The sequence below is a fragment of the Hirundo rustica genome, chromosome 3 (assembly GCF_015227805.2).
Source record: "Hirundo rustica isolate bHirRus1 chromosome 3, bHirRus1.pri.v3, whole genome shotgun sequence".
Lineage (NCBI taxonomy): Eukaryota > Metazoa > Chordata > Aves > Passeriformes > Hirundinidae > Hirundo > Hirundo rustica.
In genome coordinates this window covers 58,591,782-58,617,076 of record NC_053452.1, presented here as the reverse complement: position 1 = coordinate 58,617,076, position 25,295 = coordinate 58,591,782, and the positions used below count along the sequence as shown (strand labels likewise).

The window sequence follows — 25,295 nt, the reverse complement described above, 5'->3', positions numbered from 1 at the left end:
AAGATGCAGCTTAAGCCAAACTGACTTACAGCTCCACCGGTAACAATACAGGAGGAAGAAAACCAAAGAGTGATTAAAGAAAGAATACACCACCAGGCCCTACCTATATACTCTGATCTTTGTCATCAAGCATTGCTTCTCATTTTGAGTGACACAACTGAGGTATTGACCATCACAGTGGGAAAGGGCACCCACCAGGCTGGTGAGCAGCATAGAGAAAAGTACAAGAAAGATTCCAGACTTGAGATGTGGGATTTGGAATACCCACTTCATATCTTTTATTGAAATTGCTGAATATTTATATTACACTATTTTGATTCAAAATGGAGTTTTTATAAAAAGAAACCATTGTTGAAACTGAATAAGCCAGCCAAAAGGAACAACAAAAAGTTTCAAAAAATTCTGACCAATGCATGTTCTCGTACAACGCTTTGAAACCCTATCATTGTCCATAATTTTATTTAGGAAACACCTGGAGAGGAGCAAGACTGCTAGAGAAAAACTGACCTGCATTTATTACCAGCAACATTTCAAATCAATGACTATGGCCAGGATCATAGCATATGGACTAGGAATTAGGCTATCAAAAAATATTGGCCCAAATTTATTTTCTTGAAATTGATACTAGAGAGAGGCATCATGCAGACTAGGGCTCCCCTAGTCCTTGGGGTTTTTTTGGTGAAGACAAACTGGGTAGTGCAGATTGTATTATAGGAACTCTGCCTCTACATCCTTGAAAACTCTGGTTCTCTGTGCAGGTGGCCTAGTCCAGCCATAATCAAGGAAAAAAAAAATCTTTGGGTGCATGTCAGCTGCTTAGGCAAATACTGATGAAGTCAGTCATATGACCAGTACCAAAAAAAAAAAAAATACCATGCGAAGAACAGCAACCACTTCAGGCTAAAGCTATACAGAATTGTACCTTTCAGTCCACACCTTTGAACCAATGATCTGTTTAAATTAGAATGGATATTCAAATTTACAGGATAAATTAGACCAGTTCCAAAATTTACATCAAATCATCCCAACACACTAAAGTTACACTTTTCCTTGTCTCACAGTGGGTGAGCCCATAGAAGAATACCCTGCCGGCAGGAAGAACATGTTACTATTACGCAAACCTGAGTAGTGAGGATCAATAAATACAAGGAGTTAAAACAATAGTAGTCAGATAACTTGAGTCTCAGAAGCCAGGGGCTTCATGGAGCCTTAATCCTTTCCTTTCAAAGGTTTCTCTTTTTAAAGCAAGCATTTAACATCTATGCTGAGACTTAGGAAAAAAAAAAAAGTGCCCTGGCTAGAGAGAGTCAACTAACTCAGCCAACTGGATGTCAGAAATCCAGTCATTACTGAACAGATCATTGTAAACAACCAAGAAATCTTTCTCTTCTTCCCTTTTCAATGGTTTCTTGTTAAAGGCAAAATTCAGAAAAATCTTTCAGGCTGAAGTCCTCGTATTTGGTTGGAAATGTTGTCCCGTAATATATAATCTCTCTATATATATTTGATTAGGCACAAGAGGGGTTATTAAATATTCAACAAGTCTTCATCACTATCATCATGAAACGATGCTGTATTTGTAGAGTTCTGTGCCTGCTGCTGGCCTGGCTTGGCTATTGCTCTCCTTTCCTTTCTTCCATTCAGTAAATAAGATTTGTTATCACTGCCAAAACTGTGCAGGTTCTTTTGTGGGTGCTTGCTCTTGTCTAGTCCTCTTCCTGTTTGAATCTTTACATCTGGAATGGTTAACACTTCATCCTCACTATCCAGGTCATCCACATGGAGAGAGGTAAGGGCTTCAGATGTAACAGCCTTGGTAGCAATGTGACCATTTTCCTGCCCTCCTTTTGCTGTTCTTGGATTTGGTGCTGCAACTTCCTCCATAAGCCACTCAGTCTCATTCTCATTAGCTTCTTCTTCAGTGTTTATCTGCAAGAAAAGAAAAGAGGAGACTGCATCTGCCACTCCAGACTGACACACACACTGATCTCCCCAGCCATCAGGCCCCACAGCAGGCACAGCCTTGGTTTAAGGTAGCTGTGAGAGAGTAAACACTGCAAGAGGATCACTTTTTACTGTGCTGAAACATACTTTGTTCTCTTCTTGTACATTTGCATGTTTTTTGGCAATTTATGGACCGCTCTTCATTTCCTCAACTCTCTTCCTTTCCCATTTCACAATATAAATATATATATATATCAGCTAATGGCTTTCCTAATGCCACACCATATGGTTTCCATGCACTAAAGGATCTAGGAATTAAGGGGGTTATTTATTTATTAACAAAAGCTTCACATTAAGAAAACTTGGCAAGAAACAAATTTGATTTTGACACTGTATTACCTTTGTGTATTTGTAGGAAACACCAGATGATCTTCTGCAGCAGTTTGTTATCTTGTTTATTACAATTTCCCTAAACAAAGGAAAGAATACTACATTAGGAACACTATATCCACTTATTAGCCCTCACTTTTCTTCACTGGATTTTTAACAACAACATAAAGGATTTCAACAAATGAACTGCAAACTATCACATTGACCCTGAACCACTCTATCAAAATCCAGTCTGGGATGATGTACATCTTCCCCCTTGTTACTGGCTTTAGGCTGACTGTTCAGAAACCCCTCTGGCCTTCATACCTAAGGGAAAAATACCCCAAAAAGTTGTCTGGCAAGCAGAGGAACAGCAGGACTTGCACTTTTTTGTATGGATCTAGCCTGGCTCCATGAAAGCAGAGGGATATCAAATACTAACAATATTATCATACTGTTTTATGCTCCTTAATTAGCAGTTGCCCACAAGAGAGGCTAGACCAACTCAGTTGTACACCCCAGCCCTCTTTACGTGGGCCTTCAGACAGTAATGGAGAATTTGAAGGAATCAGCAGTTTGACAGTTGACGCTACCACCAGAAAAACAGAAGCCAAATCTGTTAAGGTTACTATTTCCCCTTTCATTTCTAGTAGAAAACCAAGTCCTGACAAAGAAACTTCTACAGCCTCTTAATTTCTTACCTCCTCTCTTTTTTGTAGAACAGTAAGATTACAAGACACGCAGTGAGAACTACCAGGAGGACACTAAGCACAGCACCAACAGCCTGGCTTCTCCTTGAAAGACCTTTATGTATTTGGGTCTCCTCATCTGTCTGGTGCTGACTGTTTCCTGGATCACTGGTTGATCTAGCAATGAAAATTGAAAAGATAATATCTATTGATAAATTTTGTTAAACTGGATTAGAAACAGCAGATTAAAAAAAGACATGCCACACCATCCTGTCATTCCAACCTAACAGCTGTATGAACTGAATTTAGAGGATTTTATCTAAGTAAAAAACAACTTGAAAAACACAAATATATATACTGTGCCTACATCCCAGTATGCTATCAAATAGTGAATGAAAGTACAGTCAAGTAGTAGCACAATTAAACACTCCAGATCTTAGACAGCAGCAGTCATCCATACAAAGCTGTTGTTTTAGAACCAATTCTGCGCTTGAGCAAGCTGCAACATCTACAGAAATTATCTGCCTTTCCTCTGACTGGGGCACTTCACACACTGAACTCCCTCAACAGGTTTAAATCAGAATCAAGAGTTTGCCTGTGCTTTCAAGCCAGCAGCTAGAAAGTAAACACTCCCAGTAGTCACTCCACTTTTCACAGTGAGGCTGCCTATCTGTCAAGAATATTTTAAGCACCTAGGTACAGACACTCTGCTTTTAACACTGTCCCTTCACTAATCAGTAGATTAGCTAATCATGTTTAATTGCAGAAATACTTCATTGTTCCTTGAAGACCTGCAATGATTTTCCATTCCAGGCTAAAGAAGTGGGCAGATAGAGGGGAAGGCCAGTCTTTGTCACAGCTTCAAAGTTTTCCAGAAAGTAAGGCAAGGGGGACCAAACACCTCATCCACAAACTGTTTGCTCCTCTCAGGAACGTAAAACAGCATGTTCTGTCAGCTACAGTAGGTTTTACTTAGTGAAAACAATGACATTAATTTCACTGTGCTTCTCCAGCTTTAGGTCCAGATCAGTTTGGCAAGCTTTAAATTAGTAGTCATGTGCCAAACAATGCATACATGATCATCAATTTATCTATAAGCCTACTGCTTTTTTAGCTTTTCCCCTTTTCCCAACCACTTTGACAAATAAATACATAAAATCCTTTCCCTGAGAAGTGCTGACAAAAGCTGCTTTCAGAAAAAGTCAACTACTCACATTAATGGACACACTGCAGATGTGTACCAGGTAAATAAATACTGGCAATCTGCTGTCTCATGAAGGAATTCAGGGATGCCTTCCTTTGCTTCTGGATTGCAGTGGAAGAAAATGGTGGAAGACACAAACTTTGATTTATCTTTACCACATCTGGAGTCAGATGAAAATATGACATCCAAATCATCATCTACAATGAGAAGAAAAAATTGTAGTATACTACTTCCTTGAGAACAGTCCGTAAACACTAGACCCTGGGAAAAAAAGTAATTAGCTAAAGGAAACCATTGCTTATGCAGCACAAGCACAGATGAAAACAGGAGATGAAAGTCTTCTATCTTGCATTGTTCTTACCAAAGTCTTTCAACTTTAAGTCTATCAGTCTTCGAGTGTCAAGCCCTAACCTCTATTAAAGCCATACTTGCAACTGAGCTTTACACAGAAGAAAAAAAAAATAAAGAAAGAATAAAAATAATGAAAATAATAATTTAAAAAATCTAAATTATGCTGGACAGACTTTGGATAGTTTTACAGAAACGGATTAGCATAGATGTTGTGAACCAAGAACCATTTTCTGATGAAGCAATTCACAGAGTATCAAGCAATTCTGTCTGGTGAGCACGTACTTACCATCAACATAATATTTGGCATTTCTGGCAGAACCAACTCTCCGAACACGCCGTTCATTAGTTTTCACCTGGCAGATGTTTGCTCCAAAGCATTCTGGGAAACTTGAGTTCATTATACCAGAAAGTTGAATTTGATACACATATTTATCACCATTTGTCCGTACATCACCAGAAGCTGTGTATAACCTGAAGAAACAGAAAAAATCTATTCTTAAGTCTAAACTCACAGGTTGAGGTTATTCCCAAAACATAAGACTGGCAACAGCAGCAGATGCTATCACTGGTTGATTCCAGAGCAAGCTGAGTGATATTTAGCATAAATATAATCCTTAGCAAGCATGGAAAACAGATTTTTCCAGCTATACTGCCCTCAATGTGTAAGTGAACACGTAAGCACCTCCAAAGGTTTAAGATAATATGAGGACAAAAGTATGATCCAGTGGCTCATGCACACTACTGATTGTGAGAACCATATGGTGTGCTCTGTAGCTATGATAAATGGCACAGTTTAGCAATCTTCTCCAGAAAGGTAACTAGTTCTACCATTCTGTTGTTTTGGGATCTGTTTGAGGTTTTTGTACTCACTTGGAATAAACATCCCCTAAAGAAAAGTTTTTCCCAGTTGCAGGATTAATGACTGTTCCATTCACCACCTCTACCTCCTGCTGCTTCACAGCACAAGCTGCACGTGTGTCCCACGTGATGTAGTAAGCACAGTTTTCTTCATCAAACCTACCAAATAAAAGAGAGAGCTGATGATTCCAGGAAAGAGTAACAAGTTTTTAGCATCATGGGAAAAGGAAAAGACAACTGCTAACCCACATGTGACAATGTCCTGCCTAAGCATCACACCTAAAGTAAGCTAAAATAGTCAAGTAGCACCCAAAAAAGTACCTGAAAAGTTACACTGGATTTTTCTGCAGTTTCATGATTTTAGAAGACCTGGCTGCACCTGAACTTCCTACTGAAAATTCCAGAATTCCCACAGTGTGTCAAAGGGTTTTATTGATCTATTTTAGCTAACAAACATATCAGGCTGCTTTTTTTCAGCATGTTAACTCTGCCTTTTATGTAAGCAGGACAGGAGGTATAAGCTAGTGTCCTGGTTCTGGCCACAATAGGGTAATATTTTTTTCTAGGAAGAAGGGGTCCCTCCTGGGCCAACACAGCATGGCAGAGGGACCCCAGTCATATATTGTTGTCTCGTTTGAATCATTCAGCTCTTTCTTGTACCCTCTGTCATTGGTATTGCTGCTGTTACTGTTTCTTCTCTTATCTAATTTCTGTTTCCAGTAAATTGTTACTCAAGCCTTTTGTGTCTCCATTTCTGGTTAAATACACTGTATTAAGACAGAAACAATCCATGCTTTATTAGCTCAATCACTTACCTCCAGAAAATGTTTTTTAACAAATAGATTTTGAACAGAGTTAAGAGTGGTTGTACAATGACATTGGCTACTGACACTGAAAACAACAGCATCCAAGCCATTGTCAGACCTAATTTGGAAGCAGAATGCTTAAATTTTTTCCCAGAAATTTTAAGATAAATACAAAATACAATGTTTATGGAAATGAACAATTGCAAAACTCCAGAAGACCCTATGCCTTGCAAGTACAGACCATGGATTATTTCAGGGACTGTCCAACAGAGCAGACAGCCCCTGTCCTGAGATTTAAGGGCTTACTAGAGAGGTACAAAAGAATCAGCCAGGAAGATCAGCGGTATGTAAATTTATTACTCACCTCTGCAGCATGGGCATGCCAACCGTTCTTGCACATTTCAGTTCTATAATTGTTGTTACTTTCTTATTTTTCCTACATTCTTGCCCACTGGAATAACTAATATACACTGTATCACCTAGAAGAAAAAGAAATGGTGATGAAAGGCTTTTGTAAGCAGCTATCAGAAATTTCTTTTGCTCATTCCCTAGATTTCCTTATTCCAGCATTCTTTTCCCCTGTGTCGACCATATATCAGTTATAGTACTTCAGTAATTTGAAAAACATAGGCAATACACATCAGTGCTTTTGTAAAGTGATGGAAAATTTCCCTGAGCAACAATTTGAAAAATATTCCTTACACTTGAAGCTTGAGTAGAGTTAAGATTATTGGTTTTCATTCATTTTCCTAAGGGTGGAGCCAATTAATCATCCTTCACACACTGCTTTAATTGAAAAAGTTAGTAGATGTGGAGCAAGTCTTTTCAAACTGGATAAACAAAAATTACTTCCCCTCTCACAGCTATGGAATCACAGACTGGCTGAGGTTGGAAGGGACCCTTGAAGGTCATCTGGTCCAAAACCCCTGCTCAAGAAAGGTCATTTGGAGCCAGCAGTCCAGGACTATGTCCAGACAGCCTTTGAATACCTCCAAGGTAGGAAACTCCACAACCTTCCTTAGACAACCTGTGCCAGTGTTTGGGTGTCCTGACAGCAATAAAAAGGCTTCTTGATGTTCAGGTGGATAATTCATTTCTTACAGCTTTAATGACAACACTGTTTATTTGCTTCAATGTTTTCTCATGGCTTAAACATTATTCTGTTTTCATTTTTAAACAGAAGATTTGCTGATAAAAATATTTCAAAATAAAGGTTTCAGCATAATTTAAGAACTGCTACAGCCAGGCTGTAAGATGTAAACCTTTAATCTCTAGCTCTCTACAGGAACAAAAAGTAACTCTACCTGTCACATTCAGCTTCTGCGTATGAACAAGTCCAAGAACTTGAACATCTCCATTGTAGCTCTTCCTGCAAATACTGGCTCTTTCAGGGCAGCCTGTGGGTCCCTCGTGTACCCTCTGACAGAGGTTCACATAGTACCTATGCAGAACACAGTAGACAAAACTTGGTTAAAATTAATTTAGGCTAAACTGAAGAAGCGATACACAAACTTTAGAATCTTCATGGGAAGCTAGACAGGTTGCAAGGAACTAAATCTCAAATTAGCTGACAGAATAAAACGTGTACTAAGGTTTGACAGATGACTTCTAACTATCATTTTCAGGTAAAAGACTGTGCAGAACAAAATAATTGATCATCTACCAGATTACGTCACAAGTTAATTTTGACCTAAGTCCAAACCATAAATTGGAAGAGAGTCAGGAAATGTCCTAAAGTTTTTTTCTTTTACAAAAGTTATAGTACTACCCAAAATTCAGCATCTCCTCAAAGTTATACCAGCTCAGATGTTAGAACAGAGAACTGCTAGCAAGGTGGTGAATGAAGCCTTTTGTTACCCCCCAGTTTGTCATAAGTTTAGAATTAGATGCTGTCAGCCTTGCCAATTCATTTCTATTTCCTATCTGGAGGAGGGAGGCTGGAGAGGTCGATGACTTCCTGACATCCATATTTTCCACTATGTTAATACATTGAGGAACATGGGTGAAAAGCCCCAGTTAAACATCAGAAAATAAGTTATAAATTAAGTTAACATTTTTAGTCAAAAGAAAGCAGCTAAGACTTTTCTTCAACAAGATTAAGAATCAAAAAAATAGCATTTAAACAACAAAGTCACATTTTTAAGATAGCAGTTTAAATAGAATGTTTTAAAATAAATTCTAGTTTAGACTATTCCTCCTTTAAAAACTGTTACCAATAGAGGGAAAGGGTGAGAATAAAGAATGTGATTACTCAGTCCCTTCAGATAAAATGGGTTCCTTCTTCAGGTTTTTTTTTATTTACATTAAGTGTTAAACACTGACAGTTTTGAGACACTGAACAGAGACTAAACAGAAATACTATGCCACATTATAACTGTACTGATAAGCAAGCTGCTCTCTATGAGTTGCTCATTACTCACGAGTTCCCATTGTGGAAAAAGATCCATGATCCTGTCAGAGAAGAGAGCATTCTCAAGTCGTATGTTCTGTGTTTTTGGACAAACTTGCACTCCATTTTCTTGGGAGGACAAACAGCTTGAGTCTTCCATTCAAATGTCACAGCACAACCAAGAGTCTCACTGAGAAGGTATGGGCTCCCAACACCAGCATTTTCATCGCATGTAAAGATAATGGTAGATTCCTTTCTTGCAGTTGCTATAAGGTTGGAAAAAAGAAATAAGCGTATTTTACAAGAGGCTTGCAGGTATGTATGGATTTTAATGCAGCTAAATCTCTGTGTTAGCTAAGACCCCGGTACATAAAGTATAGGAAGTACTTACTGCTACTACAGAATCCCCACTTTTCATCTCCCTGGTAGTTTTCAGTTGTAGCACACCATGGCCTATTCTTCCCTTCTGTAATACATTCCTCATAGGTCTTCCCTTTGTACTTGAAGGGGAACACACAGAGCTCTCCCTTGTCAGTCACTGAGAAGGAAAGATATAATCCCATAAGTACACACAGTAGAATAGGAGGCGTAACTGTATTTGGAACGTTATTCAAAGCCTGTACTTCAATACTAAAGAAAGGTCAGTGGCAGATAACAGAAATACTAAAATATTGGCTTTAAACCAAATTAGAAAACCAGATGTAGCATACAATTATCTACAATCATCCCTACAGAAAAGTTGCACTGTCTCTTCCAGGGAGATACATGTTGATGTTGCAGATTAGTACAATGCTTGTGATTTAGCAAAACTACATGTTTGTAAACATTTAGCAAAACTACACGTAAAATCTAGGTTGCTTCCTCCTGTCACAACAAAACCTCATATTTTAATGGAAAAATATCCTGACAAGTTTTGAACATAAAGAATGGGTCTGCTCTGATCTTACCTGGAGGGCACCGATCACCTCCTGTATATTGCAAGATGACTGTTTCATCCTGGTGGCTGTAGTCCATTCTCATTTCCTTTATGTTTCCAAAAGATGACATCCCACTTTTAGATGTCAGACACACTGCCCCATCTCTGCATTTTCCCTGGGGCAAGCCTACACTGCACACACCAACGTGGTAATTATTGGATCCAGAGAATACCTGTGTAGACAGTCAGAAGCATCACAACAAGTCTAGGATCAATACGAAATCACACAAGTGCTTCATAAACCAAGTCCCAGGCAGCACTTATGAAATGCAGGAGGAAAAGATAACTAATTTCGCAAGTCTGGCCTTCCTTAATGTGACAAAACTACAGATAAAGCACACAGGACCACAGATAAAACAGGGTACAGCAGACATGCTTTCTCATTCAAGATCCTGTCAAAGGTGAAGATTTCTCATTCCTTCACCCATCACTGTGTCCATTAACTTCACTCTCAAAAACATTAGAACGTTATACCCTCTAATATTATTCCCTCTGTCAGAAGCCAAACAAGTATCAATACTGACCATAGCATGTTTCAGCCATTCCTCACACAGAATGCTTAAAAGAAACCCTTCCTGCAGTTTTAAAATGTTTATAGCAAAAGGCAATTACAAATAAAGAAATAAATGTCACACCACAAGAAGGCATTACCTCGAATGATCTTCCAGAAAGGCTGGTCAGGTTAAATGTATAGTGCAGCTGTTCATCAATCACAGAGCAACCTAAAGTTTTCACTTTATCAGGACACACAAGTGGAGTTTCCCACTCAAACACAAAAGTGCAGTCAATTTTCCTTATCATCTTTGGCTTACCCTGTTACCAAAGAACACAGGAATTCACATTTAATTTCTGGACAGTTTGTTGTTGTCTCCGCACTTTCCCCCTTCCCAATAGTTAAGCTCAGTTACTACCATGGCTAGACTTCACTGATTGTAGGACAAACACTATATTATAACCAGTACCAAAAAAACTTTTAAGGGTAGTGCATTCTACCTAGCTCCAGACAACACTCAAGGTACACAAGCTTTCTTCTTAATTCGGGTTGAGATTTTGATGCTCAGCTCCGTTGCAAACAGCAGAAGTGTGAGAGCTGTGCTCCTTGACGGCAGAGAGCTTTAAGAAATTCCACTGAGTTGAAGTTTAGAGAGAATATTATTTACTTCATCATGTTTTAAACGAAAGTATTAGTATGGTCTGTGTAATATTCAGAGCTGCCTCAAGTTTCAGCTCATGCCCTATGTTGATGGAAAATGGTTTCATGATCTTCAACAACCTCTAGTTTGACAAACATATCTAAATGTTTCTCTACAGTTTGTTGAGGCATTTAAAAAAAAAAAAAATCAAGAAATGGTAGATTCACATCACCAAACGAACTCAATTCAGTGTTCGGGTATTGACACAAAGTAAAAACCTAAGTAACTAAATGCAAATTTTTAAAGTTGTGTGTGATTATGGAAAAGGTTACAGCATAGAGGGAACACTTCACAGTAACACCTGTACAGTTATTCTGGTTCTTGTGTTAGCTTGAGATACAAGTACAAACTTTAGGATCTAAACAAGGTGTAATACAGCATTAAGTTCAATGTCAGCAATAAGTTACCATTACATTAGTTCTGTGGAACCTGATGCTTGACTTCATCAGAACCCATCACTCTCAAGCTTAAAGTTCATGCACTCAATAAAATTTTGGCCAGTCAAGAAAACAAATATGATGATACTTCTTGAAACGAGTCCATCCAGACATTACAGAAACAAATCCTTGACTTATTTTTAAACAAAGCTAACACTGGTTACAACCCACTTTCCATTACACTCCAATATCAACCTAAGTTTAACAGATGTCTTACCAGACTAGTTCCTTGGCTGCAGTGAAATACAATAACAGAAGTATAGTTCAATCCATTCTTTATCTGACAAGGAGTAGTGCTGTTGTAAGTGATGCGAACTTCATTTACTGCCTTATTGAACTGGGGAGGTTCAGTAACACGACCAATATCCTGCACAAACAAAAATATGTATTAATAGAATTACAGGACATACCTAGATTCCAGATCAGCTCAGAGATTCAGATCAATTCAGATTCATCACAGGAGCATGACTATTGCACTTTCAAAAACCACATTCTATACTCAAAGAACAGCCATTACATTTCAAACCTAACACAACACAAGTTGAGCAACTCAAAACAGTTTTTGACTAAGCTTAACAAAAGCCAAGGAGTTTCTGCCTCTTAAGAGGAAGATTCTTCTTTACATTAATGTGCCAAATTACCAACACCACTTAAAAACAGCATTAACAATGGAGTAAGGTCCCTAGATGAATATGTGAATTCATGGAAAACAACCACAGCTTTTTATGTCTATCTTCTAGAGCTTGCAAACAAGTCCTCAAAAGAACAAACCTAGATCTCTCAATGTAATGACACAGACAAGTTAGTCAATCCTCTGTAACAGGCTTGCTATTTATGTAGCTGTCAAGTTCTTATATGAAGACCTAACTGCATTTTGAAGCATACTAGCATCTGGACCGCTTCCAATTGCAACAGGCTGTATCACAAGATCAACTAAGCCACAGAATGGCTAAGACATTCTGCTTCCCAGTGTCCATATTTGGCACACAGCACTTTGGCACGCAAATACTTTCATTACATGAAAAAATTCTCTGTAGCAACTTTTATATTTATCACTGTATTGAATCTTCTGATATCCAAAAAGATCACCGAGGTTCACTATAGGAAAATACTTCTTCATAGAGAAAAGCAATGAAATGGAATTTTGCAGGGGAGATTTTAATTCTGCATTCCATTTCTTTAATCCGTTGTCAAGCTTCTGGTTCAAATCAGGTCTCTAGGCAGGGATACTATATTAATCTATTAATGAAATGCACACTTCAGTGATTCCTGGCATAGTACTTACTATTGGCGATGCATTAACAGGAACCATGCAAACAGCTGCTCCAGGTGGGCAATTGACATCTTTGATAGGATTGAGAGGCTCACAAATGTTGATGTAGAAGTCTGGAGAAACATCTGTAATATCTTCATCCACAAATGCCTCATAATACCCAGTGCGATGGATCAGAGGAGACAGGTCAATAATGGAACTGTCATTTATTACTGAGCACTTCACCTACAAGAAAGTACATTTATTGCTCTTATTCTTTTATTATTTGCTTTGATTAATGACAAACATCTTAACCTTCTTAGGGCCAGAAACATGGCTGCATTTAAAAGTTTCAAATGTAAGCATTTGAAAAGTTTCAAAAGCAGCATTTGTTATAATTTTTGCTTGTCTATAGATACTAAGCACCTACAAGCAGCATATGAAAAACCTTGATCATTTAAGCACTCTTATGGAATGCAGTCCCTATCAGAACAATACCAAGACAAAGCTCTGGCACACATATTACAGCATACATAGTCACTATGATTTCTAAAGATCAAGCCCTGTGATTTCCTCCCCTCTTCTCCACCCCCTCCAACAAACAAGCTTGGTTATAACAACATTACAACAACATAAAGTTAGCGTATTGCAAGTTGATGGCTTGAGTACACTAGGTTTCCTTAGAATTTCATACCTACTGAGAATCTATGAGTAATTTGAGAACTCTATTCTTGTTTAGATATTGGAAAAGGAGCAACTAACAAAATTACCATTAAATTTCAGGACAAATAATCATTGTTGCTACCTAGATATCATCACACTGCAATAGCTTGGGTCACTAAGAAAAAAGGGATTAGAAGTGCAGTAAGGATCATCAAATGGAATTTACAGGCTAGAAAACACAGTGGGATTGGGTATTGCTCATTTGTATTGCAGTATGGTATATATTACTGAAGGTGAAACCAGAACTGTGTGTGGCTTGAGGAGAAGATGTGACAGTTCCTGTTGGGGAAAGAAAAATCGGAAGATATTTTCATAAATGGAAGCAAGAGCTATTGTAGTATTGTAGAAACAGTGATGAGGAGGAAAAACAACTTGTTGTAGAGAATGGTGGTCACACCAGAGGTAACCAAAGCAGCAAAAATAATGATTAGGCAGATTCACAAAAGAAAATATTCAGGAATTAAGAAAATATCTAAATTAATCCAATTGTTCATTTAGCTTTCTACTCCTAGTGCTGCCCTTTAATCCATGCACCCACACCCTACCAGTCATTTTTTCAGTAGCTAAATTTACCTAAAGTCTACCTCAAAGCACTGTCTGGAGCACCAGTTCAACTCCACTGACCAGATTATGTTGTTACAGCATGTGTTGTACATCAGAAGCTGATTCTAAATTCATGCTATCAAGGTTTAGTGTGTTTTGCACCAAGCAAACTAATCATGCACTTGCCTGGCCTCTAGTCACCTGTCTAGAAACAAAGGCTATCCCCGTGCACAGAGATGCTATCCATCGTCAAGTCAAGCTCAGCTCTGCTGGCCTGCTGCACTGGAGCATCTTCACCATCACTTCCCAACACGACACCCTGCGGCTTCCATTTGAACTGTACAGAAAAGCAGCTAAGCAGGTTCCACAAAGGGGCTATGCTCACGTGTTAGAAGTTTTAACTTGGCTCAACATGCGAAGCAGGAGTTTGTCAAGCATTGCTCACCCCTGTTGAAAACGTCAGTATGGAAAGCATTCAAGAACTCCTATATGAATTTGTTTTAGGAAGAAACCTTTCCCTCAAGTAATTTAAAATATACTGCTATTATATCTAACCCCCCTTGGCAATTTTAAGTCCCACAAGTGTTTTCTGCAAAAGTAATTCTTACCTCTTCTTCACAGGCCAAGGAAGTATGCCAAGAGAAGTAACTAGTGCATGTCTGCTCATCAAAAGACACAAGAACAGGCCGGCTCTCATCTCCAGCATCAGACTTGCATACAAAGCTAAAATAGCTTTTATGCTTCAGTGCAGGGTCTGCAGGGCAAGGATCTCCATCTTCATAGACAAGCTTTAACACTTGATCTTCATAACTTAAAGTTTTACTCTGTTTTCCAGCATTAACTGGTTTTCGGCCACCTGTGATGCAGACAGCTAAAGTAAAAAAAAAAAAAAAAAAAAAGAAACAGATCAAGTCTGATGCAACTGCCCTGAAAAATTGCACCATACAACATAAACAGCAGGAAACGTAAGATTTTAGTGTCACTTTAATTTTCCTAAGAAAGAATGGCTTTGCACACCATTCGGAGTTGCCATTAAACTGAGCTGAACAGCACTGGTACAAAGACCAAATATTGCCTTTATTACTTCATCAAGCAGCTGAACATACTGCACCTATACATGCTTAAGCAGCCACAGAGCAGTGTTTGGTTATCATGTCTCTGAAAACCAAGCAATTAACATAAAATGTCAGACAGATTATATATAATTTTATTAAGATGCCTCTTAAAAACCAAATCAATCCAATACTTTCTTCTAACGCCACAAAAATAATTTTCATGACAAGCAATCTTCCTATTTTGGCATCTAAGATGCTAAAGTACTGTTTCATGTTCAATGAAATATTGACTTTCATGACAGAAGAGCTAGTAATTCAACCTGCAATTAAGCAGCTTTAAAACCAGTTAAAACAGAAAGTTAACTTCTACTGATGTTTCAGAAGCACCCAGAACAGAAAAGAAAGCAAGAAAGAGGACTGGCAAAGGTTTGAAGTGCAGATGCGTTACAGCAATGCATCCCTATAAAGTTCACTCTAGCTGGAACACTGTAATATTAGTCTCCATTTTCACAGCATTAAAGACATGCAGCAGAAGCACACACATTCCTGCCCTCGTGTTCAAAGAAATAGCCATTTAGTTCATTAGGAACTGAAGAGACTGGGACTTGAAGTGAGCCTATGTGAATGGTGTTGGGTAAAAATATATGACCTCATTTCCTAAAACAGTTTTAGGTTCTTTTCCTAGTCAGTACAGCCATCAGCTGTTCCCTTCACTTGCTCTGCATTTGCAGTAAAACATCACATTTTACAGTAAACTTGAGCATAAGCATTTCCTTTGGTTACCCTATAGTCAATGATTACAGTACCAGAGAGGATAAGTTGCTTACCAGCTCCATTAACACATGAACTTTTAGCTTCAGCACAAACATTCAACTCAATTATTCTGTTGTGTGAATCGCTGATGGTATAGCCAGACTCGCGCTTTAATGGTGTCAAATCAAAGAGGTGGCCTATAGGGAGATCAAGGAACAATTTAATCTCTTTTTCAGACTTGAAATCAAGACATTTCTTTGTATTAGAAGCTTTCAGTAACTTAATTTAATAGAAAGGTTAACCAGACCCTATTTGCCTGCTAGCTTAGAAAGGCAAACAGTTACTTATTCACATTAACAGAGGAAAAACTAGTTTTGAACTATCAACTATTTATGTTCCAAGGAACAGCTAGTCACTATCCAGAGATGTGTCACACTGCCCTTTTCCAACAAAGTCCCTCAAGAACACAAACACAGTAGTGCTGCTTCCAGCAGCCTCTGCCACATACAAAATCCTGAGGCCTCCTCCTTACCTGTTGCTGGATTGGTTACCCGACAGTCATTTTGCACACTGCTTTTAAGAGGACATGCAGCAGCAGTGAACCATAAGAAGGTATATTCACAATCTTCAATGGCAGTTATAAGTTCTGGCTTTGATTCCTAAACACAATAGAGTGGAGAGAGTGACATCTCTAGAGAGTAATAGTGTAAGATTCCAAGCCAAGAGGTTTAACCCTGCAGCCTGTAGCCAAGCTCAGTTCAAACATCAGTCCTAAAACCTGAACAGATTATCACAGTCCAGTGAATTAATCAAAGGACAGAGTATTTAACTGTGATTATTTCAAATACCCAACAGGACAGAATCATTATCAGGAGAAATAAAATTAATGAGAGGAGAGCTAAAAGCAGCCTAGGGCAATACAAAATCCAAAAGGCGATTCAAATTTCATCAAATGGAAGAGCACTTCATGGGAAGGCATAGAGATGTGCAAGAGTTAAGAGCCACACAGCCAATAGCATTATTTACTACTTGAAACACTTTCCAACCTGCACTACATTCATCTTCAAGACATTAAGCAGATGATCTGAAGCTATTACAGATAATAAAATTTGTGCTAACACAGCATACAAAATTATCTCTTAAAAATTGCTCAGCATCTAAAATGCAAGTACTTGCATAAAATCCCAGCAGAAGGAACCCACTTACAATTTTGTTTTCATCACACTTGAGGCGCAATATAGTTGTTCTGTTCCGAATTTTATCTGGACATTGATCTCCATTAATGTATTTCAGGACAAAAGCGACATTTTCCCAGCGAGGACCATCAGCCACTTCCCCAAGACTGGTACATTTTGTACCCTCAATGAGGGAGGCAGCAGCATCAGAAGGGCAGGAACCTACACAGATAAACAAAAACTGCATTATTACTCCAACTGTTAGTAAGGTGTCCTTGCCTGGAATAAAAATCCACTACTCTACTTTCATACCATGGCTGATCTATGTCCAAGCCATTGTACAAACCATACTCCTCAGGGGGTGTTTTCCCCAAAAATCACAACTAGCAGCAATGGTCTCACATCGCTTCAGGTCAGGCAGAAAGTAGTGGCAGCTACCACAGGGGAAATAGGCTACCACAGAGTGGAAGGCTACAGTCTGGCCTTGCACTGCCAGAGTCAGTCAGAGGATGCCATAGGGAAATTCTGGACTGATTATTTCAATTTTAAGAGCTATAGCAAATTTTGGGTAAGGAAAGAAGAGCTAGGGTACCACAGTTATCAAGAGAAGAGCTGCTAGTGAATCTCACCCACTAAGCAGATGGAAATCAGGCTCACAATCTACTTTCCCTCTGGTGCTAAAATCACACCACTATCTCCGCACACTTTGCTTTGTGATTTATTTCACTCAGAACAGCCACCAGCAGTACTGTCCTACCACTTGCCTTCCCTAGCTATAGGAAGAATGTATTTTGCACTTACGTGTAGCACTATAGGGTACTAAGGGCTTGCAGACATTAATATAGTATTTCTGGGTAGTAGCAGATATAGCAATGGCCTCCCAGTTCTCTCTGTGCCGTGTCAAGGATGAAAAGTCGTAGAACCTTCCTTCGTCATCCCTGTACAAAAGATTAAAGGCAAGCAAAATAATAAAGCATTTTGAAGTTGCAATTTTTAAGTTACCACAGCAATTTTAACCTGATAACTCTAAGCAGAGTATTACACTGGAAAAGAAGTCTCCATCAGATGCAGTGGTCCCCAGAAACTTCAAAATCAGTAGAGGGATATATCACTGCACCAGCTCTCCCCACGAAACACAGCTTTCAGCCAACACAAGAGTTATTCAAGCACGTTGGCTTTCAGTGCATGGCAAGCTTACACACAGTTACAGTGCACTGTTTTACCTTAAGGTAGAGACCTATAATGAGGCCAGAGGTTCAAATTCTGGCCATATCTGACCCACATCCAATTTTAATGAGCTAATACTTGGATATTAATGACATTTTTCCTGAAGCATTGTTTGGTGGAAGTTCCAAACAGACAGTTGTAGTCTTGTTTAAATTAGCTATTGTTAAATAACAACTTGCAACAACCAAACACAGTCACCATTCAACCATCAACAAATACACACCAAACAGTTCCCTTTTACTATTCCCCAGAAGATTCTCAAAGTTGTTTTTTTCCTTCCAGTGAAATTAGTTTTCAGAAGCACAAATTGCAAAAGTTATTTAAAATACTAAGTACTGGCACTGAATGCTGCATTAGCTGGTCAAAACAATAGCTAAAGGAGCAGTGTTGCACTGAATTGCAAGAAGGTTGTATTTGTCTCTCTCAACATACAGCTCCATTTTAATTTTGTGGAAACAACTTACTTGTAGGAACACTCAGTAGATTTAACAGGTGGGCAAGCATACTGAGTATGCCATTCAAACATGTAGGTGCAGTCTGGAGTTTCCTTCAAAAATACGGGCTGAAAGAACACAATACAAAATTAACTTTCTTTCTCATTTAGACACATTGAAACTATGAAATGTCTCAGTTGTGCTTCAGGAAGATCCAGAAACACATCTATTATCTTAGAGTCATACTATGCCTCTGACCAGCTAAAAAGCATGGCTCCTCCCAAACCTGAGCTTACCCACATGCATACTTCTGATAAAAGGGTAGTCATTAGGAATTGCTGCCTCCCCCATGAAACAAGAAGAGCAAAAGTAATTCTAGACACCGTTGTTTAAGAACAGTAAGAGAAGCACAAATACAGACAGATACTAAAAGCAAGTAACCAGCTTATTTTAGCCTGGCCATGTGATACCTGCTTTCCTGCACATTCAACCTTCTACCTTTCATTTCTTACAAAGAAAAAGCTGTTATTCATGGAAGAACATCCCTTCCCAACTTCTCAAAGAGCTTTGGTAATGATACACCACATCCCTTAAAGGAACAAAATGCACTGATCTTCTTGGGCAATGGTAAAGGTATCACCCATAAACAGAAAATTCAAAACTTTCTTCATTTTTTTGTCCCCTCACAGGACCTTAGAATTGCCTGTTTAATCTGTAAATGATTAGGCATGCTCATGTTCTTCACCCTAACCTTGCATACTTTAAAAAAGAAGGCAACTCTGGAATATAATATGTACAGGAAACATGTTTTGAAACTAACCTCAGATGTAGTCTTGTCACAATAGAATAATATAGCAGTCGATCGTTCATATATTTTATGACATTTTTCTCCACTGGTGTAATTAATCATTATTAAACCATTTTTGAAAGTCAGTTTGTCTGTACGTAAGCCTAGAAGCAAAGAGTTGAGAAAAAGTCAACAGCTACAGTAAAGGCACAACTGCAGTAATGCCTCTGACAACAGGGTCACAAACAGCAATAAAATGCACTAAAGAGGTTATTCTAAAAGAATAAAAATCTAAATAAATAAAAACCTAAAAGAATAGATAGACAGGTTTATTATCTTTGATTTACTTAACCTTCCTCTAAAACTTTCAATCCAGTTATTGAGGCTATACTCCTCCAGCACAGTAAGGCTGAGCTCATTCATTACTGAGTGCCAAGGTAACTACATGTATATTTTATCTGGACGTTGAGCAAAAGCAGTGAGGCGCTTTATCTCATTAGATGTACTAAATCAGCAAGAATCCTTCTTCCATCACACCCCGATTAATCTTCCCATTCCCTAGGTTGGTTTAGGTAAGTGCAGTACCTGCTACTTTTTGGAAAGTACTGTCCCTCCTCTTTACTTGACACGACGCAACACTGCGACCCTCAGTGCAATGTTCTTTTATTTCTCCACAAACTCTGAAGTAGTAGTCATACTCATCTGTACTCACTTTGATGTCTTTATTGGAAAGTGGCTTCAGGTTAAAAACATGACCATACCTTGGGTCTTTCACCTGGCAATCGTTTCCTTTAAAGAGAAGTTAAGAATTTAAAATACAACTTAAGATCTATTAGCCTTGCCAAATACTCTGGGGACAATTAAAGCTTACTGGACAAATAAGGAACAAAATGAGTAGCTACGTGAGGGCAGTGACACTGAAGAACCATCTTAGTTCAGCTAAGCAACTCATTTCAGGAAGTCACCAATATCCAGAACTATGTGGCTATATATAAATGGCACATTTCTTTTATAACTGCCACTAAAGCAAGATACAAAAGTCACACTGTAGTTCAAAAACTGCCTCAGAGTGGTCTCAAGCTCTTCTTTCAGCTGTGCTGAAGGTTAAGTACAGAATCAGAGACACTAAATCCAGAACTTGGTTAATTATCTGGAAAGAATAGCAAGGTCGCAAGATCAAAGCAAAAGATGTCCTAGATGTCAAGTCTTGTATTTTCTTTTAACAGCTCTGGAGTTTGCTGAGTTAAGAAAATAATTGGTCATAGGAAATATTACTTCAGCTTACAAATCTACAAAGATGCACATAAAAGAAGATTAGGAAAATTCTAGTTTCATGAGTCTCATTAGCTGATATACGTCAGTGACTTTGCTGTTGATCAAGTCTTCAGTTTTAAAGTGACCCTTTGCTCAATATTCAGAAACTTTTTTAAAAAATCATCAGATTGTATCACTTGAATATTATGCTCTTCTCTATCATCCAAGTTGGTACCAAGCTAAAGACATCAGTTTTCTTCCTTTCAAAAACACAATTCAGTGTCCTGCACAGTAATTACGTGCTACAGAGCAGCAGTTTGCGAACACTGGCAGTCTCAATAATGTCTAGAGCCATTGCGATGGATCCTTTACAGGAACTCCAGATGTTTTATAAGGAATTATCTACAAGCTGTAAAACAAAGCCTGAAAAGGCAGAGAAGATGCCCACACACCCAATCTTCCATCTAAGAGACAATCAAGTACCAGAACTAGAACTTGTGATTTCTTGCTGCACATCCTGTCAAATACAAACAGACTCCCCCACTAGCCTCTCCTCCATTGTCAAACTAGGGGCAAGTTTAGTCTTGCTTCCAGTCTTTAGTGAGGGACAGGGAATGACTTGCCAGGCACAGAATTTTCATGAAACCTGATGCTTTAGTATTTACTAGCACGTCTGTCTGTGATTAAATGAGGTACTGCAATGCTTTCTCAAAACAGCATTATTAGCCTATCTTCTTTCCCTAGATAGGCAAGTACATTTGCCTGTCATCCTAACTTGTACTTTTAATATCAGATAGGATTTGTAGTTAGTTTAAAGCTCAGAATAGATATTCCTCCACAAGCCAACACTTTTTACAGAAAGATTCACAGGGTAAGAAACCAACATAGTTTCATTCAAGTATTTATTACTTGAATAGTTTGACTGATACTTTAAAGCTCAAATAACTACACTTACCTTCTGCTTTGTGAACAGGACATGCTGCCAAGGTCCTCCAAACAAAGACAAACTCACAGTCATTCTCTTGCTCCAACACTGGTGATCCCTACAGAAAAGAGCCATACGAAGGAAGCTTACTAATAACTACACTGCAAGTCTCAAAACATACATGCGTGGCTTTTTTTTACTGCAGTTGCAGTTTAAAGTCTCCACTACCAAATTTCAGTATTCAGGTCCAGCAAAGATCTGGTTTTGGTTGCTCACAGGATTACATGATAGTTCACTATCATGTTCTACAGGTTCAGCAGAACAGACAGAGCTTTATTAAGAAGAGACAAAGAAAAACCCAGTAAGTAAGATTTTACTTTTTACAATCAGTTGCTCCATTTCAAGAGGAGTAAACACAGTCTCTTTTGGTACAAGCACTAAAATCCTCATTAACAGCAAGCAGAACAGAAAGGTACCGTTGTTTGATCGCACTGGAAGATGATACGTGTGGAATAACGCTGATTGTCTTTGCACGTATCACCATTCAAGTAGATAATGCTTAATGACCCATCAGTAGCAGCCTGGGGGTTTATCTGAATGACTCCAAGGTTCTTGCTTTTATCAGTGTATTTCACACAAGATCCTATGGCACCACCTACAGGAAAAGAACTGGGCTTTAGTTCAAAGCTTTGACAACTAGTTTAATTGACTGTAAAATAATATAACAGGGTAACTTTAAGAGAGCTTTGAAGTAAACTGTCTCACACCCCTGAAGCAGAACACAACACACACATATTCATCAATACAGTTAGAAACATTGTGTATCTCAAGCCTTTGAGGAATAGAACAAGTGACTCCTGCACACTGAAATCTTTGAAACTGCACTAATTCATCCAGTTCCACAGACTCCTAAAGGCTACAGTAGTTAAATATATTAAACTGGTTAAAAATGCAGGAAGACATGGCATAAGCTTCACATTCTGGCCTCATTCAGTTAGGAGGCTTCAACATTTGACTTTGTTACTAGTTTCAGCTGGGTGGAGTTAATTTTCTTCACAGTGGTAAGTAGGGGCCGTGTTTTGGATTTGTGCTGAACACAGGGTTGACAATATAGGGATTTTTGTTATTGGTGAGCAGGACTCACACAGAGACAGGGCCTTTTCTGCCTTTTCTCACATGGCAAGGGAAGTTGGGGGTGCACAGGCTGGGAGGAGACACCGCAGGGGCAGGTGACCCAAACTGACCAAAGGGATATCCCAGACCATATGACATCATACTCAGTATATAAAGTGGGGGGAAGAAGGAGGAGGGAGGGACTTTTGGAATGATGGTGTTTGTATTCCCCAAGTCACTGTTACATGTGATGCAGCCCTGCGCTCCTGGAGACGTCTGAACACCTGCCTGCCCATTCGAAGCAGGGAATTAATGCCTTGTTTTGCTTTGCTTGTGTGCCCAGCTTATGCTTTGCTCATTAAACTGCCTTTACCCAAACCCACAAGTTCTCACCTTCACTCTTCTGATTTTCTCCCTGATCCTGCTGGTGGGGAAGTGAGCAAGCAGCTGCATGGGGCTGATTGCTGGCTGGGGTTAAACTATGACACTTTCCTATCTTCTTTAGAAAATAGTAATAAAATCACAGATCCTGGCAAATACAGCCCTCAATGCAATTTTCCCAAATGCATTAATATCCATCTCAATGCAAGAGTCCTGATAAGCATTAAGACTGCTCTCAGTTTGTAAAAGTCTGTTTATTAATACTCCCGACATGTGTCACCCAGGTCTATGCTATTTCTGCGATTAAACAGACAGGAGGCAACAAATCTTATTAAAATACCCAGGGACATCATTCTGACTATAAGTTCTTGCATCAAAAGACACAAGAAGTACTTGCCACTTGGCTTACCAGGACATCCAGTCACATAGGGCAAGGGCTTGCAGACATTCAAGAAAAACGTTCGCTTTTTTGCTTCCTTTGAAGTGTCTATAGCAACCCATGGCTCACCCTCTTTGCTCAAGTCACTTAAGTCATACTCATTGCCAGCAGCATCTGGAAGAAATGTAGTAAGCTGAGAGAACTTAATACTTGCAGTAGAACTGTATTTGAAATGATACCAGTTTCACTGACAAATACACAGTTCAAAATAATTTCAAAATCACATTAGATATGTATTAAGAGAACATACTGTTGCCACAAAAACCTCACCAGGCCAAATGCAGACCATAGTTCCCCTGACAGTTACTTTCCAAATGCAATTTCTCCACAATTCCCAGGTGCATTTTAACAGACAACAATACTAAATTAACTCATTTCCTTCAGAGCTGGGCTGAAGCATCATCCGTCACAATGACAATTAAATGATTTCAAAGTAATTATGAGCTTTCTTGTGAATACCACAATATTTTAAATTAGCTTCTTTCCCTGTTTTTGTAAGTTAAGACTGCTTCAAAAAAGTTACCTTTTCTCCCACCCTACAACTTCTACAAAGATCTTAAGTCTTACAAATATCTTCACAATAGGTATTCTTAAAGCCTTCCACTTAGCAGAAGTTTGCTGTTCAGTTAATCCTCCCAATATGGGACAGAGCCCACCTAAATTCCAGGTACTTACCTGTAACTTGACAATCTACGGGAGCAGGAGCACAAGCCAGAGCTGTGTGAAACTCAAAAAAAGTATCATGGACTTGCAGCATGCTGTTTATCTCCTCACGCACAAACTTAAGCTCTCCAGGATATGAATCATTACAAATGAAAGTCACTCTGAACATGTCTGATGCTCCTATAAAACAAACATTTATCTACTGATGGTTCTGTTTGGAACATTCGAATTTAAGTTCAAGATAATACTTGACTTCAAAATTTTCTAACAGTTTTTTACTGCTAACTGCTTCAAGGATAACACTACCTTACTGCTTATGGGGTTTTAGCTTTAAATATGTAAGCCTTCTTTAGAGAGCTATGAAAAATTGCCTAGCAGCCACCACTACCTCTACAAATAAGAGACCAAAGCACCTTGACATATTTCAAGAACATAATTACCTTCACTGATCTCTGTTCCCTATGCTCTTTGACATATATGAAGAAGCAGAAACCCTTTACAATATCACCAGCGGTAACAGCAGCTTTCAAATTATATCACACAAAGTTTAGGGTGTGGGGGTTCTGTTTGTTTTTAAGAAGCTGAGTGTAAGGACCGCAGAACAAATAATACTGGTTCTATCAAAGCAGTATATGTTAATATAGTCCTCAAGAAGCGAAATAATTATGTCAGGGAGTAGCATCTATCATCAAAAGGTTTAGTAGTGTTATAAAAATTGTAAAATCTCTCAATACAAAATAGGTAAGAGCTTAATCACTGTTTACATATTGTGTACAAAAATGTCACAACTGAGAAAAGAAGAGATAGCACCCCAGCAATTTGTGCAGAGGACAAGCACGCCCAAGCATTTGAGGTTCCTGAATCCAAATCCCGGTTTTCCCAAGGTCTTTTGTTGTTAAGATGTCATATTCCTTTCTATGAAGCTCAGTTTCAGTATAACTGGAGAGCATCTAATATTAAAAAAACTAGATACACATTTTTCATTTATTTTATCTGCAGAAGAGACTTTAATTCATGAAGTAGATATACATGAAGTATTAGAGCACTAATTCAAAAAATTCCATACAGGAGAGTATAAGCTTTCTAAAAACTGACACTTCAGATATAAAACAACTTTAGAGAACATTATGCATGAAACTGAAGCTAAAAGCTATTACTTCACTTAGAAAAAGAACCTGAGTTCATTTTGTTCTCCCAGTTTGACTATCTGTTTCTCCATGCAAGGTGCAGTATTTTCTCATCTGCTAAGGAAAATACCCTGTTGAGTCACTTTCCTAGAGTACACGCATTACTGAAAATTGAGCCATTACCTTCTGCGTAACTTTATTTCTTCCTAAAATTTCCATATGAGCCAG

General features: G+C 38.6%; 1 protein-coding gene across 1 annotated transcript in view; it reads right to left on the bottom strand.

Moving 5' to 3' along the window:
• Positions 1–241: 241 nt before the first annotated feature.
• IGF2R (insulin like growth factor 2 receptor) overlaps positions 242–25,295 on the bottom strand; it is a 59,315-nt gene continuing 34,261 nt past the window's right edge. Inside the window, exons 23-48 of the mRNA XM_040057874.1 lie at positions 23,953–24,120; positions 23,248–23,391; positions 21,821–21,999; positions 21,375–21,462; positions 19,751–19,954; positions 19,199–19,329; positions 18,409–18,506; positions 17,519–17,655; positions 16,749–16,939; positions 16,075–16,201; positions 15,617–15,739; positions 14,343–14,605; positions 12,502–12,714; positions 11,434–11,583; positions 10,238–10,399; positions 9,558–9,759; positions 9,002–9,148; positions 8,642–8,876; positions 7,526–7,662; positions 6,586–6,700; positions 5,428–5,574; positions 4,844–5,028; positions 4,217–4,403; positions 3,015–3,179; positions 2,344–2,413; positions 242–1,929 (exon numbers count right to left, since the gene is read on the bottom strand). Coding sequence (XP_039913808.1) covers positions 1,528–1,929; positions 2,344–2,413; positions 3,015–3,179; positions 4,217–4,403; positions 4,844–5,028; positions 5,428–5,574; positions 6,586–6,700; positions 7,526–7,662; positions 8,642–8,876; positions 9,002–9,148; positions 9,558–9,759; positions 10,238–10,399; positions 11,434–11,583; positions 12,502–12,714; positions 14,343–14,605; positions 15,617–15,739; positions 16,075–16,201; positions 16,749–16,939; positions 17,519–17,655; positions 18,409–18,506; positions 19,199–19,329; positions 19,751–19,954; positions 21,375–21,462; positions 21,821–21,999; positions 23,248–23,391; positions 23,953–24,120 — 4,370 coding nt within the window. The 3' untranslated portion in view covers positions 242–1,527. The remainder of the gene's footprint in view (positions 1,930–2,343; positions 2,414–3,014; positions 3,180–4,216; positions 4,404–4,843; positions 5,029–5,427; positions 5,575–6,585; positions 6,701–7,525; positions 7,663–8,641; positions 8,877–9,001; positions 9,149–9,557; positions 9,760–10,237; positions 10,400–11,433; positions 11,584–12,501; positions 12,715–14,342; positions 14,606–15,616; positions 15,740–16,074; positions 16,202–16,748; positions 16,940–17,518; positions 17,656–18,408; positions 18,507–19,198; positions 19,330–19,750; positions 19,955–21,374; positions 21,463–21,820; positions 22,000–23,247; positions 23,392–23,952; positions 24,121–25,295) is intronic.